The sequence below is a fragment of the Plectropomus leopardus genome, chromosome 13 (assembly GCF_008729295.1).
Source record: "Plectropomus leopardus isolate mb chromosome 13, YSFRI_Pleo_2.0, whole genome shotgun sequence".
NCBI classification, from domain to species: Eukaryota; Metazoa; Chordata; class Actinopteri; order Perciformes; family Serranidae; genus Plectropomus; species Plectropomus leopardus.
Window position 1 is genome coordinate 6,967,970 of NC_056475.1, and position 17,864 is coordinate 6,985,833.

Below are 17,864 nucleotides of genomic sequence, written 5' to 3' on the forward strand. Positions count from 1 at the left end.
TCCCATGTATTACAATGACCTGTGCTCCCACTGTCTCAGCTATAATACAGATGTGCCCCTTGGGAGCGTCCTGGAAATTATCTACACTAGTTCAGCTTGTATTTCAGGTTCTTAATGCTGGAGTTTGCACAATGTGCATGCAGAGAGACAAAGGACGAGCTCCATACACTTTTGTCAAAGATACTTCTGTAACAAACACAAGGTCTGGTTTCCAGCATTTAATTTGGTCTGCAGAAGACAAAATTGACACATAAATTGTCTTCTGGTCTCACTTTCTGCACCTCACCTCCTAAATAAGAGATTTTACTTATAAATAAAGTGGAAAATCTCCCCAGCTCTACATTCATCTCATGACATCTGACGGCTTAACTAACTAACAAAACACACCCAAAAAGTCGTATGAAAACATCATCAAAACTCATATTTTACTGTCTTTAACAGCACAAAACCACAAGGTAAAATCATATTAACTACAGTAAACAATGTAGACCAAGATTTTACATCCTAAATGACTTTGTTTTTAACATAAATGATCAAATAACACAGGAGTGTTTTGCCACACAAATTTCCCTCGGCAATGCAGCACTGTGAGGGATGGAGGGGAATATTAACTGGAAATTCATCTTAATAATAAGGTACCTTTTTAACTCTATTACACTTCTTAACACACTACATTTAATGTGGAGTGTACTTTCTTAAGTAACGCAGTATGGGAGCTGACTTTGTTGGATCATGTGGTGGACGGTGCATCACAGTTGAGTTGACACCTGCCAGGCTGCAAAAATGCAGCATAGATGTAGATTTCGGGTGGGATGCAGGGGACATGTCCCCTCAACATGTGGAACATTTGTCCATTCAATAAAAATAGGAAAATAGCAAAGGACTCAAGACATTTGCACCATAAATTGATGCAGAAAATGCACAAAGTGGTGTGTTGAAAATTCACCAGAATTCAGAAAATTGATTGATGCTTAAAATTTTCTGGTAGATCTGCAAAGCATCACTCAAATCTAACCCTCCATTAACCACAGCGTTAATTAAACATAAAGAAATAACAAAATAATGTGCAAATGTAACATATACATGGTATGCATAAACATACAGTATAGTGCCAACATATATTCTGGAGATCAGATTGCTGTCCAACCACAAAGTTTTCATGGTACCCAGAGGCTGAATCCCTCTGACTTTGGTGATTTCCCTGACTTTCCTAGTCCTAAAATTAGTGAGGGGACTTGCTTGGTTTGTCTTTGGCTTTGACAGCAGTCTCGAGATTCAAAGTCAGTCATATTGTATGACCAATTATTCATTTTAGCTTTCTCCGTATGAAATTTTCAGTCATAAAAACATTCAGCTACAAGAGGTCGCTTGTGAATAAAACGTAAACATAACTGTTAAACGTCTTTGATCACATGACCCACAGCGTTTTTTTTCAAGTGAGTAAGACCTCCACATCCAATGAAATACAACCACTGATGAGACTTCATTATATGGCTGCAACATCATTGGTGTGTCACAGGTTGTGAGCACAGCTTGTGTTCTGAGCTTAAACAAGCGCGGTTCAGTGATCTGACAGGAAAAAGATGCACAGACTTCAGACTTGTCAGAGACTGTTGCCTTCTGTCACCCTTTACCTTTCTGCATGTTATTATCACCTACTGTGTACTGTCACGGTAGCACACTTCAGTGCATTCAGATTGCGATGCACATTCATATGAGCATGGGCACACACACAGAATATCTTATGGGCGTGTATCTAGTGAGGAGGACCTGGAGAGTGAACAAAGCAGACAAAATATGTCACACTTGACTGGCTGCAGTAATTAACAGTTTGACCTCTGCCTCTACCAGCTCCACTAATCTGTAGCTGCAGGTTCATAGACGTACACTGTTTTAAAAACCTCCTAATTATACTAGAAATGTCTTGATATGACATCATGTCATCTATGCTTTGTATGTTTCTTGAAAATTGTCTTCTACATCTTCCAAGATTTTGGCATTTGGGCACAAATAGAGACTGCATTGAAACACTTTGGGAGATAATGTGAATGTTATTTTTGCTTGTGATAGTGACGACCAGTTGAGTTAAGTTTGGTTGTGAGCTTTAACGGTTTGTACACAGTGAGAATGTAAAAAGAGGAGATGATGAGAGATTTGGCAATGGATATGAAGTGATAGCAGCAGACTTTCAGGTTGTTTGGGGAATTTATGATGCAGTGGGTGTGTGTAGTGACAGTAGAAATGCCTCCTGAAACTGCAGTTCAGTATTTGAAATGGATACCATAACACATTCAGCGCATGATTTATCTGAGCCCTGAAATACTAAGCCGACTGTCAGCCATTGGTCAATGTTGGGCCATCTGTGAGCATCTGTCACCCTAGTTTTTGCCACTTGTCCTGCACTTTGCCACTGGTTGGCCCTTGTTGGCTGTTTTCTGACAATGCAGCATGTTGAATCAGCAGTGGAACCTGTCGGTGAGAGAAATAATTCTACTAGGTACAAGGTACAAGATAGAGTTAATAAAATTACATCTTTGGAGTTCACCAGCTATTATAAAAATTCCATCCAGTTGCTTGGTGATGTTTCTGCTGATGGCATCATACAGTTCCTGCAGTGCTTCTTTGAATCTACATCAGAGTTTTGCGTCCTGTCAGCTCTGACCAAGGTCCGCCCATCCAGTGAGACAGCTTGATCCGGGATGTTAGGGGTTAACCATGTCTCTGTGAAGATGTGCGCAGAGCAGTCCCTCATTTCCCGTTGCTGAGTGAGCCTCAAGCGCATCTGATCCATTTTATTCTCCTGCGATCGGACATTCGCCAGAACAAGGCTTGGTATAGGAACAGCTCTTGGTCCAAGTCGGGTCAGCCTCGCCCTGATGCCAGCTCTCCTCTCTCTCTTCATCCGGCACTTTGGTTTCGTTTCTCCCCTCTGGTTTGACTGGCCACTTGCTGTATGCCGTTTGTGGGGATCCTCTCCCGGCCGACTGCATTCAGTCCAAACCCTGCATGACTTTTCCTGATGATGATGATAAGTGCTTCTCTATCGTAGAAAAGTTATACTTCAGCAGAAGGGGCCATAGAGTCGAAAAAATAGAAAAAAAAAGAAAAAAGTAGCTTTGCTACTTTGCCACTAGTTTTTTTTTATGTTTGTTTGGTTTTTCTGGGCCTTTTCATGTACCTTGAAAAATATTTAGTGACAGAGTCCTCCCTGGTCTCTTTGTATGTAACTCATATTTCATATTATTAAATATTGTAACATGGGTGAAATATCTCTTTTAAAAAAAGGATCAGCCTTTCTTAAACCTCTGTCATACTATTCTGGTCATGTTTGTTTGAAAAGTGCTGACTTTTCAGCTTTCAAAGAGGAAATGTTCCCTATCGATTCTCTCTCCTGTTCATTTTCTGCATGAACAATGTTAGGTGACTCACAGAGAGTCATGAAATTCTTCCAATTCAAGCATCCAGCACAAAAATACAATAACATACTGTACAAAAATATCTGATTCTTAGGCAAAAAAGTCAAATGTAAAATCCTGTGGATGTAAGTAAAGAAGTTGGCAACAACTCATAATGTGCATTTTGGTAAGAAACATCCTGTCATCAAGCTTTAGATTCTTCTAACACTGAGTGGCAGCTAAACGTGATGCTTAAGTGAATTCCCTGTTGGATTCTGGGTCAATTTTGGATCAATTCAGCAAACATGGCACCGTGTTTTGGTCCTTGTTGCATGGATGACGTGTTCTGAATTTCCTACAGCTCTTATTTTAGCCTCTGACTGGCTTCTTTTCCAAAGCAGTGGCTCGTGGATATCAATAGATTGAGCCATCTGCTGTACCAAACACATTGAGATAAAAACTAATGGCCATAACATAAGCCTATAGTATCAGTATATATTTGGGTGTCTGATATATCTTTCTGTTGAGAATAAAAAATATAAAACCAAAACACCTCTGACACCCTGTTAGCGATGACATATTGAATGTAGCTGTTTATTTTATTTAAATTGACAGCGTCCAATACACTACAGTTTTTTTGTGTGTGTGTGTGCTCACATGCTGTAGGTAAACAGTTTGCTGTATTTTCGTCCTGTTGACACAAATAAAAGGTGAAAATTTAGATCGACTTGGCAGGTAAGCTGTTAAATAGGATTTTCCAAGGGTTCTTTTTTTTGGTTTTTTTGCTTTGTTGCCTGCAAGTAAAAACAACAAATCTTTAAAAATAGATTGACCTGACATGAAAAGATCAGAGAAACATGTTTCATCTTTTAATTTAAAATTAGCAAATTTACTCTATTTTTCTTAAAGAGCTTTGTAGGCAAATATAATCTCAATGTGCATAAGAAATTATAACTAGGCCACATCTTAACAGGGTGAGACATGCATTTAATATAGATTAAGGTACTTAGAATATACTTTTATGTCTGTTGACTCAGGATCTCCTTCAGTGTGTCTGGAGGGGGTTTTGTGGATTATACAGTACCATCCTGTTACAATATTAAACAAGAGGTACCTTGTGTGCTGCCATAATTGAGATATATTGAACATAACCGGGTGCTCTGATTATATCATTAAACTACTAAAAAGTAAATGTTCCCATGTCAAAATACTTGTCTCACAGAACACACGGGAAGCTCTAAATTAATGTGAACCCTATCTAAAAAGCATTAAAATGTTACAGCGTTTGCTAAGTTTTATTTCTCATTAGCATACAAATGTGTGCAGTCATGAGCTCCAAAATCTAATCATTTCCCCTGTAGGTGGAAGCTGTGGTGGCAAAGTGGGGACGTTTCTATCATGTTTCACAAAGTAACCTCCGATGTCAAAAACTGATTACATTGTAAGGTGCGCAGATATCCGAGTGTTTGACACTTTCAAGTCTCGTGACAGCTGAGGGCAGAATCCCACTTTTTCGCTCATCAGACATTAAATCAGCTCTGTGGTTAAGAGCACAAACAAATAATGTCTTTTACAGAACCTGTCATCCCCCATGAGGATTTTCCACTCTAATGAGAGGCACATAATGGGATGCTGGAGCAGAGCATGCAATCTAATTGTTCATTCAAGCACTGCCTAAGCAGATAAATTAACACTTTTGTCCCTTGACACAATTTGTCCCTTAGACTGCAGTAATATAGTTTGTACGGTGAGACTCTCCCACACTTTGATAATGGTAAAATTTCAGCAGTTTACACATGCTGGTCTCGTTTTAGAAATTTGTCATCTAAATTTAAGCGAGGGATCTTGATAATGCAACACAGTCTCACAGAAATAAGTGAATTAAACACAACCTCCTAACAATGCATTACGTGGTGGGGGGGGCACGAAATGTGTTAAAATTACTTGCTGGTAACATAAAAAAATTAACGGTCGCAGATTGGTTAGGTTTAGAGAACAAAACCATACTTTTTTAACTTTAGGAAAAGATTGTGATTTTGGTTTGTTTGTCTGAAAGCTTTTTTTGGGCTTTCTCTGTCTTAGTTTCCCCACAAAAAAGAAAGATTACTGCAGCTTTAAGATAAGCTGAATGCTAGAAAATGCAAGTATGACAAGCAATATTTTAAATTCATACTACAAGCTCTTATATACTCTGTTAGATTAAATGGGAAAACTACAATTAGTTAAAGAGAATTAAAGCGAAAGTATTGAGAAAGTGTTTCCCCAATGTACATGAAAAAAAGAACAGGCTGAATTTTGCACATGGAATCAGTGATCCCAAATTTGATTTATCCATTTCCACTAATTCCCTGCACAGCAGTGTGAGGAAATCACAACGTGTTTAAGCAAGTTTTGCAAGATGCCTTTCCTTTGCACTCAATTAATGCAATTTGACTTTGAGCTATTCAGAGCTAATGGCATCCTTATTGCATACCCATTTCACCCGAACAAGCCCCCCAAAAACAATTTGCGTTGGAGATCACAGGGTGTGCTGATTATTCTTTCAGAGTGTTCATGCCTGTGTTACAGCTGGCTCTCGTTTCTGCCTGCTGATCGATATTCAAAGCCTGAAAGAAAACTACAATTTTGCCCAGCTGCCATTAAAATGTGCAAAGTTGCCTTGGATCATTAAATACCTTTGAATGTGTGCGTTTCTGCCGAAGAGAACGTTAGTGTGTGTATCCAGCATTGCTGCATATCATGAACTTGGCTCTCAGCTGGGAGGTGAGTGCCCGGTCAGCCTCACTCAGTGGGAATTGCCTCGGCAGTTTTGCCTGGAGGGAAGTGATGGAGCGAGTGTGGTGCTCCTCTTAACTGAGCATTGTGGTGGCCACTTTGACAGCAGTCATCACTCCAAAAAAAAAAAAAAAAAACCCTGTCCCCGTCAGCTGTGTCTCTTTCATCAGCTCTTTGAACACTATTATGACTGAAAAAGCGCACCATTACTATAAAAAGCTCTCTGACATGTGCAACAAGCTGCTCTGGCGTGCCGTCACATCAAGCACAAAATGTGTGAATGCCCAAATTAAGACCTTTTTTCTGCCTCCTAATTCATGGCGGCAGCGGAGGCCAGAGGCTGTTTCCATCATTTTACCAGTTTTTCTAAACCCTCTTGGTGTTCTCTTGAAGAGCGATCTGTAAAATGTCACATCATGCCAGTGGTGGAATGTAACTCAAGTAGAGGTATTTGTACTTCACTTTTTTATTTAGCATTTTATTATTTTCATGCTACATTACATCTTGCATTAAAAAACAATTGAAGGGTTTATAAAATCTGATTTTGTTACAAATTAAATTACCAAACAGTTTATACAAGCCGTGCTGCAAAAATTAGTTGTGGAATAAATCAGTCGATTCACAGAGAATTAATAGTCAACTATACTGATAAACATTTAATTCTTTTTCAATTTTTTGTAAACAATTTTGAGTTTTAGGGGTGTTATTTTTTTAGTTCTTTTTGAGGTTTTTTTTTTTTCTTTTTTTTATATGAAGTTTGGTTTTTTTTTTCCCCCCATTTTTCATGAGTTAGATTTATTTCCCCACTTCTTTTTATATTCTTTTTTTTTTTGGGGGGGGGGGGGGGGGGGGGGGGGGTCTTTTTTATAATTGTGAGGTTTGGGGTGTTTTTATTCTTTTTCAGTGTATTTGAGGTATTTAGGGTATTGGGTACTTATAATTTCCATTTTTTAAGTTTCTTTAAATAGATTTTGCTAATTATACTTATTTTCTTTAACTTAAGTAACATTTTCAAGGTAGGACTTTTACTTGTAACAGAGTATTTTCAAAAGATGGTATTAGTACTTTTTCATAAGTAAGGGATCTGAGTTCTTCTTCCACCACTGCTTGATGCACAAAATCATCAGGACTATCCGCCTCTATATTGTCTGATGCGCGCAAAGACTTTGCTCTGGTTAATGTCCCTTGACATTAGCCCACACAAGCTCTCTGAGCAATGGACACTGCTACCAACTGTAAGTTCATGGGCTGAGACGTAGAGATGGAGGAAAGAGAGCTTTCCAAAGGACTGAACCAACTGTGCTGCTCATTATAGCATTATAAACAGCCTAAATGGAGACATTTGTTGGCCAACACTAGGTATATTTAAGGATTTAAAACGTGAAACGATGAGGAAAAAAATAGAACTTACAGTTGTTTACTTGTGACAAAGTGGTAACAAAAGTCAATGCATGTGTGAAGAATGTCGATTTTATGCCTTTCAGGCTTCAGCAAGATTACTTGTTTTCTGTTTATTTAAAAGTGTTGAGTTGACTTTTAAATCAATGTCCTGCACAGCAAATGTCCTCCCTTTAGATTTTCCATGTCACTCTAAAGCCATCATTAAAAAAAAAAAAACAAAAAGACAGTTGATATGTCGGCTTCAGGACAACGCTTCCGGCAATAACTGTGACAACAGGCAGAGTTCCCTCGCCACATGAATCATTACACACAGCGGGAAAGTGTTTTGTACTATAAATGATGACGCTGTAAACATTTTAACACTTTCTCATCTCACTTATCATCCTTCTTTCCCCTGGAAACAATCACCTAATTAATCTCTCTGGAGCTTCACCTCAGTGTTTCAACATTTTATTGATTTAATATACTTACTAAAACAAGTGTCATACAAAAGGTTATGTTTAGGCACAAATATCTCTTGGTTATGGTTAGAAAAGATCATGTCTTGGTTTAAAATACCCTGTTTTGGGGAAACGATCCCTGCTGGAAAAACAGCAATGTCATGGTGAAAAACAACTGCTTTCGTGCCAAAATCCCTGCTGGAAAAACAGCAACAGGTCACTTAGAAAACACTCATATTTGGTGCCCTAAAAAAGCGCTGAAAACAACAATGATGCATAACTGGATGATATATCCCACCTAGGTGACACGCCAAAAATCAGAATACTATTAATTTAAAACCATTTATATGACACGGTAACATATATAATATCAATAATATTATAAGGTAACATAATCATGGTTTGCAAAAACAATATTTTCTTCTAGCAAGTATGTACTTATGGTCACTATACTGCACTCTGAATTATTCTGTTGATGCTCCCAAGTGTCTCTTATGGAAAAGAAACAAATGGCAGAAAATAAAGTTTTCAATGTAAATCAGTAGCTTCTGCAGAAAGTACAGCCTTCTGGGTACAAACAATTATTACCTTCTTCTATTTATTTTTTTTTGCCAGGAATAATGTAATGTACAATCCTTTGCAGAATATTGGATATTTATTGCTTTCAATGCTGCTTAGTAGCCACTTAAAATTTAATCATCTTGTTTTCTGAAGGTCACAGAAATTAGGATGCACAGCAAGATTGAAATATGTCTCCACTGTAGGAGTACTGACTCCACTTTATCATCCTCCTGTAGTTCACAGCACTGTTGCATCTAACTGGGCTGTACCCCACAGCTGTCCAGATGGCTCATGCATCTGCAGAGCAAAATGCTGTTACAAGCAGCTCCTCCACAAACCGCCTTTATAGAATCCTACTGTTGCCCTGAATACAGAGATAAACGCAGGCAATGTTACAGTAAATTAAATAGTAATTTGGTGAATGAGTATTGCATTAGTGACATAAATACTTGCATTAGCATGACAACATGTTATCTAAACAGTACTGGATTTCTAAAAAACTAAATAACGAAATTACAAATGTTTTTTCAAAACCTTGTTGGGCAAACTAATATGTATATTCATCATTTTTCTCTTCTTAAAGACAAACACAGCCTGTTTGCAGGTTCTAAGTTGCTGCACATCTCTAGTTTCTGTCAGTAATTCAACACTGCCTCATGTTGTGCTCATTGACTGCTATTTCCCCAATTAGTGAAACAATTGACAAATTAGAGCTTTGTGGGTCGAGAACAGGGACACCAATGCCCCGTGCCAGAGCCAGAATCAATCCTGGCCCTTACTGTGCAGCCCCAACAGAACTAACATGAACACAGAGTCTGACTTAATAACAAAGTGAAAACAACACAACAATCAGTCTGTTTATCAGCCTAAAACAAAACTGTGGATCTTCCTCAAATGTATTCTCTTGAGAGCATGAATATGCTCAAAAATTGGCATTAATCCCCATGTTAGATCTGCAAAGAGCTAGAGAAATCCTCCGAGGAGTATGAATGTGCTTTGGATATTTCATGAAATTAGACATGAAGTGATGGGAAAAAAAGTCTGCCATAACACCAGGATACTAATCAAGCACAAATATTTCCAGGACATTCTGCATAAAACCTGGTTGTTCAGAGCACTTAGATCTGGGCAGTTTTGCACAAAGTAGCAGCGAACCGTGACTGCAGCCTACAGAGTGTGTTAAACTCTGTAAAACAATAGCCATTAATCATAAATCACGACATCATCAGACTGGGCAGCACACTAAATGTCTTGTTGGTCTTAGTGTGAGTTGGGGGTGGAGGTGGCAATGAGGTCCACTCACTGTAGATGAGCTCAGCTTTCTCCGGAGGAGCATTGATTCACTGCTGTTTAGACTCGGGACTGCTCTAATCACGGTCATAGACTTTATTCCACACTAGTGGAATTTAATGCTTTTGGAAGCTAACCAATTATTGATACCAAGTCTATTTAAGGGGTACTTATATTGATGGAGATTCAAGTTTTAGGCCCCACATGCAAGCTGATGGTTAAATCGACTATCCTGTAAGTCATCAGTTTGGGGGCGAAGACTTTGGGTTCATTAAATAGTAATGAAATGACTTTCTTTATTCCTCTAAACATGTACTACAAACTCTGAAACTCCCTCTCCTGCAATATAACAGTTACACAGAAAGATTTCATTCATTCAGCTCTTTTCTTAACTTAAAAATCATTAAAGGGAACATTACCTACCACATGCACCTGAACAAGCAATTTGGAAACTGCAACTCAGAGACCAAAGCTCCTTTCCAAAAGCAATTCACTCCTCACAGCTGTCAAACTTTTCACGAGCGAGACGCCAAAGCCAACCTCTCTTCTGGATCAGAGCTCCTGTCTGGCCCTGTGCTAACCTCTTCTACGCTGCTGGTCCCACTGGTGCAGCCACTGCTTCAGACACCTGTAACACAGCTGAGCTTTCTTCTCACACAGTTTTACCTCAACATTTAAAACATTTATGTGGTTATATTGGAGACTAACTGTCCTCCCAAGAACAACAGCATTATCAGTTTAAGCAAGTGTCTCAAAACAACTTATGTTTATATGACAAAGCCCTCTAGTGGTCATATTATTTATGGCAAGAGCAAAGGAAGAAGTAAAGTCAGTCAGTCATTTTCTGTAACCGCTTGTCCTCGTAAGGGTCGCGGGGGGGCTGGAGCCAATCCCAGCTGTCATCAGGCAGAAGGCGGGATACACCCTGGACCAGACCATCGCAGGGCCAGAAGAAGTAAAGTAACATAGTTAAAGGGATACATCACCAGCTAGCTTTGTTTCAAAACTATGTGAGTAGTATGTGTAGATGAACTGTGGTAAACTTCCCTTCATGCCCAGATATCCCTTCTCCCCGCAGCGAAATACCACCAAATAACGTCATTTGGCTTTGTTTCACTGGCTCTCACAGCTGTTGCTGGAACTAAAGGCTGTACTTCTACATTTTCATATTGCCCGCAAATCATGCCGCTACCACCAAAGAGTACACAGCTGATCAAGACCAAAATCAGATCAAACTGTAAAACTAGGCAGTTCAGATCAAATATAAATGATGATAAATAATGTCATGAACGTTGAATTAAGCTTTAGAGACCAAAACTGTTCTTGTTCCGGGCTGTAAGGATGTTTATTTCTGCTGGTATATTAGGTTTTTAATCATGGTCGTCTATGGGAGTTAACTCACTCTTGAAGCCAGCCCCAAGTGGCCATTCAATGAACTGCAGCTTTTGGCATTTTTACATTGGCTTCATTTTTAGCCCTGAAGGCTGCTGCTTGCTTTGCCAGTCCTGGTCTGGTGAAGATCTCTGTTTAAACTGATATGTCATCTACTGATTGTCCGGGAACCAGAAAAAATCTGCAAGTCCATGTTTTATGTAATTTGGCAAATGCATCTGGTCCTTCACTCCTCTGGACAGATTTTTCAAGAGAGTTCAGTTTGTGTAGCTGATAATAAACAGTTTGGGCCTTTCCTGTTGTTTCAAATACAGTATTCAGGTAAAGGGTATAAAAAAACGTCTTCAAATTCTGATGGCAAAAACAGCAACTCTGGTTCACAGACATATTGATTACATATTGATATTGATGCTACCCTTTCCTAGTTTATCTCTGCATTCTATAGTAAATGTTTCCATCTCTCAAAGCTACATCAGGTACCACTGCTCTTATTGGTTCTCGGTTGTCAACAAGGCATTTTGAGCTTCACCTGTTGATAATGCCCCTTGGAAATCGAGAAGTAACTGAGAGAATTGAGACTGACTTGCATTTGTGATTTGGTCTTGTAAATGTCAGGCTAATATTGTGATACAGCTTTGAAAAATATTAATGCTTACTTCTCTTCTTGATGCTGGTGAGAATCATGTGCAGTAATGTACAGTAGGCGGGTTTCCATTACAGATTTGTGCAAAATTCCGAAATATCGATAAAACGTGCGTTTCCACTGAGTAACATTAAGCGACTTCTCCTCTCACGATAACATCGAAGAAACATGGCAATGGATGTTCAAAACTTTAGTAGGTTTATTTCTATTGCAGCCACCACACTAGCCGTCATTATTTCCAATCGAAGGCGATGTGGATGTTTTATGGGAGCGATAATTGAAAGGCAAGCCACTAATACATGGGAGTGGCCACAAGGAGGGATTTCTGGGAGGCGATAGTCCACAATTTCACAAAGGAATTGTGTATTCAAAACCTCTGGATGATCCATTCAACTTTGTTATTGCAATGCAATAACACGTCTTGTAGCACCTGCTGCATCATGGCCGAGGGAGACAGTTCCTACCGACAAGTACATACTCAAAGCATCATGTGATCTTTTAAAGTGAAAAAAGCGTTCCCATTGTAGTTTTGCAAAATACGGCTTTTTTTAAGCAACTGAAAACTTTTTTTGTGATAAACAGGCCTTTTTTTCTAGATTGCCGTGTTTCCATTAAGCGTGTTTGATATTTGTAATATAAATTTGCGCAATTTTAGGGTTAATGGAAACCCACCTAGTGATGAGTGGCGTTTGTATCTCCTACGATGTAATGCAAGGCACACCGCTTTAAAAATGTCTGAATGGACATTCAGAATGAATGTCAGCACCAAACTAAATGGCAAACCTCCCAACAGCTGCTAAAATATTCCACTCTGAACCTCGAATGTCAACCTGCTGATAGCGCTACTGATCACCAGCGTCATTACAATTCATCCTCTGAGGCACTATGAATGTCTGTACGATATTTCACGACAGTCCAATAGTTGTTGAGATATTTCTCGACTGAAATGATGGACTGTCTGACAAAAAAAAAACTACTACTACTGCATCGTCCCACATTAAAATCAAAGCACGGAGGAGGCTGTAATTCCATCAGCCATAAGTACAATTACAAATTCATAAAACTAATGTTGTTTTCACTGCTCATGTAAATATCAAAGTGTAAATGAAGGAAAAAGTGGGTGTTAATACCGACAACACAATACTTCAGAACCTGCACAGCCTTTCGAAGCCCACACACATCTTTTTTATAACGTGGTGGATGAAATTTTCACCCTGACAACATTTCAGTGATCCAGGAAATGAGAGTCCCTCGTCACTTGGCATTTCAAAAGGACAAAGGATGAGATCATGCCATAAATTGTTTCAGTTCACTACTTAACACTGTAGTGCTTCGATAAGATGTAGTAGCCTCTGAGCTTAAAGAAAAGCCGGTTAATTACCAGCAGGGGTTAAGTGGGCCTCACATTCAGCCCGGGAGTTTAACAATGCAGAGTGGCACACGTCAAACAGAGAAAGGCTGCCAAGGAGACCATTAGACCTCTAATTGGTGAATTAGACTTTCTAATCTGAGAAAGAACAACTGTTGGAAAAAACATAAAAAAAGAATAGAAATTTTATCTATGTCTGCTTTTTTTCTGCCTTGTTTCATTATCACTGGTCTTTGTGAATGCTAATATTTTATGGCACATAAACTTAAACAAAACAAAAAAAAATAACAACTAAAAACAAAATAAAATACTGAATCTAATCAGTTTGTGTGATAGCTAAGATTGACTACTGATGAAGTGGCTTAAGCCCTTTAAAAATGTAACAATTGAATTATGTCCATTAATTTTTCCAATTTTTACTAATTAACATTTGCACTTGTGCTGCCCACTCACAAAGAATATGAAGCCATTCTTTTAATGCACTTGGCAGCATAATGCTGCAAGATGGATTTCTTTTTTACATAATGTCTCACTCTTTTCCTTTTACCCTTTTCTTTTTATCTTGTGTATAGTATTGTTGAAAGCGAGCAATTAATTCTCAAGTTATATGAGCAACTGTGAAAAGTTGCAAAAAGCCAAAATTGTTGAATTTCCATTAGACTGTATGGATTAATACTGGAGCGATGCATTTTAATGGAGTTTTAATGGAGCACACTAAAAATTATTATCCACTGATTTACAAATGCCTCTTTCACAATGTAAGTTTATGGGAAAAAGTATTTTTGGGGCCAAGGCATCACATGGGATATCTTCTTGATTATTGCAGGTACACTTGCACTTTGCTACAGGAATACTTCAGCCCCAAAATGATCTGAGAAAGAAGAGACAGTTTCTCTCTCATGCCTCTGGTGAATGGAGAAGTAAATTCTTCATGAATTAAAGTCAACCCTTTTTAACAGTAGCAAAACTATATCAAAACACCTGCTCACAAACTTTCACACAACTCTCACTGCAGAATAATCCAAGTCTCATTCATCCAGTCGTGACTTTAGTGAATCTGAATTAACCCTTTAAAACACTAAACTCACACAATAACGCAAACTACTGATTGAGGCAAACACATTCACATTACAACTCGTCACATAATGCTGTTCGATCAGGAACCTTCCATGTCTACTTATGACGTTTTAGGTATCCTCCTGCATCAGCTGTTTACGCTCCGAGACGCTGTTACTGTGATGTCAACAAATGCACATGGTGCGATAAAGCAGCATGGTCCTTCTGTTTATACAACAGCGCGGACCGTCACGATGGTTAGGATTGGGCTACAAAGTCTATTAGTTTGGGAAAAAGAGGCACATGGTAAGGTGTAGAGAAAAAAAACACATCCACACAGGAATGACTCCTGTACGAAAGTCAGTGTTTTGGTGGATCCATGCAACCCTCTACTCGCCTTACACTTAAACACACTTATATTACATGGTTACTGTTTGGTGGTTTCTGTCTGAGTGTGTTCTCAAGTAACGCTGCCCGTGCGCATTGTAAGTGGACGCGTCAGGTGCAGCCCGGCTGTCTGATAGTGTATGATAACAATGCCACCAGTTCTGTCAGAGTGTGTTCTCATCTGACACGTTCCAGTTGGACAGAGATGATGGCTTTTGGCATCACGCTCATATGCCGAAAACACTGACAGAGCGGCGAATTTGAAGTGAGAATGGGCTGTTGAGGCAGCGGTAACAACTCCCATATTCAGCGGAGTAAAATTGCTGTTTTGGTCGATGTACTCTTGCTTTGAAGAAAGCATAGAAACGAAAGTTGTTTGTGTGAGAAGTACTGAGCACATGACTGGAGTTATGTGAGAGTTTGTAAACAGTTGATTTGATGCTGAATGTTGTTACCAGTGAGTTCAGTACATCAAGAATTTTCTCAGGTTTGGGATTTTTCATTTACCCGAGGCATGCAAGAAAAAAAATAAGTTTTCCTTATGAATTTAATTTAGCAATACAATATACACAAATTATCATTTAGTGGAGGGTGAGGCATTCCTTTTAATTAAGCCCATACAAACAAATTGAGACAGAAAAGCATTCACAAAACTCAAACTTAATTTGCCAATTTTGTAAATGCCCGTTTCTTGTGTGATTATTTCTATGCTGATTATTATGGCTATTATAACATGTCACTGCCAAGATTTCCCATCAAGACTTTTCTTTCAAGCGATAAAAGCAGGCAGATGCGTTTTAGTTCCTCTCTCTCCCCAAGGAGCCTGTCGATGTGCCACTAATTTTCCTCTCTCTCCCTCTGTTCTCTTTCTCTGTCGTTACAGCTACATTGGGGACCTTGGACTTCAGTTTGCAGTACGACCAGGAGAACAATGCACTACACTGCACCATTAACAAAGCCAAGGTGAGCCGCCGTGACGATGCCAATCATGACGTTATTTTGCAGCCTCTACATTTATATTTTTCCTTGAACATTAGTGAACCCAGTCAACTTGCAATTTAAGTATATCTGTGTCACTTGACGCGCCTCTGCTCAGGCCTGTTGGTTCTAAGCTCAGCTAAACTCATTATAGTACAAACCTCTGTCTCAATCTTGGTGATAAAAGCCAGATTTATGTAAACCAAATGACAGTTGTTCAATATGTTTTGAGAATCAATATGATGACTACCAGACATGAATATTTTTGCAGCAGCCTACACGCACTGGCAAAAAGGCTGTGGAAAAGCGACTTAACACGTCCCACAGTTCTCTGTGAAAGAGATATTTACATCTATTTTCATCTTGGAAAGAATTCATTATTTATGAAGCATATTGCTAAAAAAGCACACCAAGAATGTGCATCCAACCAGTTGTGTTTCTCAGCCTAAAGCAACATTTAACAGAAGTTTTTATATCATCAGTGTGACACAATTGCCAGAAAAATTGTCAGTAGTGTACATCCCTTTCAGTCATAGACATGTTATGTTTGCACTTTATAATGTAGCGGATAAGTTGGAACCGGTTTTGTCGTTTGTTAGGTGACAAACCATCTACCATCCCCTCTTCCTATTGATGAAAAAGTCAGGTCATATACTACGTCACCTTAGAAACATTGATATGATACATAAGAAATGTGCAAATGTAACATATTCTGAATTTCCAGAAACATTACAGTGCCAAATTTTTTCCTGTGGTGACTGGGCTGACAATGATGTGATTGTGAATAATGTCTGGTATTAATGGAATTGGTGGAGACCAAAACAGAGCTAAAACAAGAATGAATACTGATCTAAATGTAAAATGTCAAGTAGTGACTTCAACACTGAGCAGAGCTACCTCAACTGAAGAGATGCTGTTATTAAAAACAGGCAATTATCAGAGCAGACCTTTATATTTAATGTTGTCTGTTTTTAGGTATATTTTATCACACTGCAGTGAGAAGACCATCTGTTTTGAAATCAGCTTGTGTTTGAGGTGTTAATTTGTCAGTGCCGCTGTTTTCTTCCTTCATGTTTTACTATTTTTCTGATGAATTCAGAGCTTGATGTCTTAAATAATTTCCATTTGTACAACAACGTGCAGTAATCTTGCCATTCTCTCAGTTCTTTGGGCTGGTTGAGTTTGTCCTTTGAACAGAAAGTGTTTTCCTCACTCACTAATTAATTCCAATCAGATCTCCTTTGTCTTTCTTTCTCTTCGTATTGAGCTGCTGTCAGTGAAACTCAAGCCTTCCTGCAGAGGATTTAAATATAGCTGCTAACGTTAACACTGTCTTCAGTCTGAAAATAATAATCCAAGCTTTCAACTTTGCCCAGTTACTTTGCAGGTTATGAAGCTATTATGTGTCGCCTTGTAAAACTGAACAAAGGGAGAGTTTTAGTTACCTACTGTAAAGCTCAGCAAAGGTTTTAGGACATGTGATTGGCTGAAATATGAGGGGGAGATACCAACATTGTTTAGAATTTATTTATACATTTCATAAGGACACTCTGTGTCTAGTTAAAGTTAAAGGTAAGGGGTATGGTGAAGGCAGCGCTCCCCCAGCCTGGAAAAGCATAGTTTTTAAACACACAAGAGACACTACCATTTATTAAAGATACAAATAAACTCATGATATTAATATTCTACAGCCATTAATGCTATGATGTAAAAGACAAGCACATTTTAGTTTCGAGACAGTGTACCAGTGCTAACATTTCTCTGCACAACTGGCCTATGTTTTAAAGATGTGTTATAAGGTTTTTAAAAAGAAAGTGCTCCGAAATCTCCATAACCAAACCTACCAGACTCTGTATAAATAAACACTGATTTTATAGCACAAATAGCCAGCATATTTTCATGTCTAACTCGCTGAATTAATAGTTTATTTCAACCAAACCAGAGTTGGTTATTGTTGGAAAAGTGCAAAGATGAAGTATGGTTTCTGTGAGTTTTATTTTGTTTTTGTCAACTTTGAATGAAGTGCGTTTTACAGGGATAAAATTACTGTCTATTTAAATGGAGTCTGGTGAGTTTGGCAAAAGCGGTTTTGGGACTGTTTCTGGTTAAACACAAAGGATCTCATTCTCAAACCAAAAGGTCTAATTCTAGGTCAGACACTTTTAATAACATTATGA

General features: G+C 38.6%; 1 protein-coding gene across 1 annotated transcript in view; it reads left to right on the forward strand.

Moving 5' to 3' along the window:
• The window catches only part of doc2b (double C2-like domains, beta), a 142,625-nt gene that overhangs the window by 57,235 nt on the left and 67,526 nt on the right, over window positions 1-17,864 (forward strand). Inside the window, exon 2 of the mRNA XM_042499800.1 lies at window positions 15,593-15,672. Within this exon, the coding sequence (XP_042355734.1) occupies window positions 15,593-15,672 (80 nt within the window). The remainder of the gene's footprint in view (window positions 1-15,592; window positions 15,673-17,864) is intronic.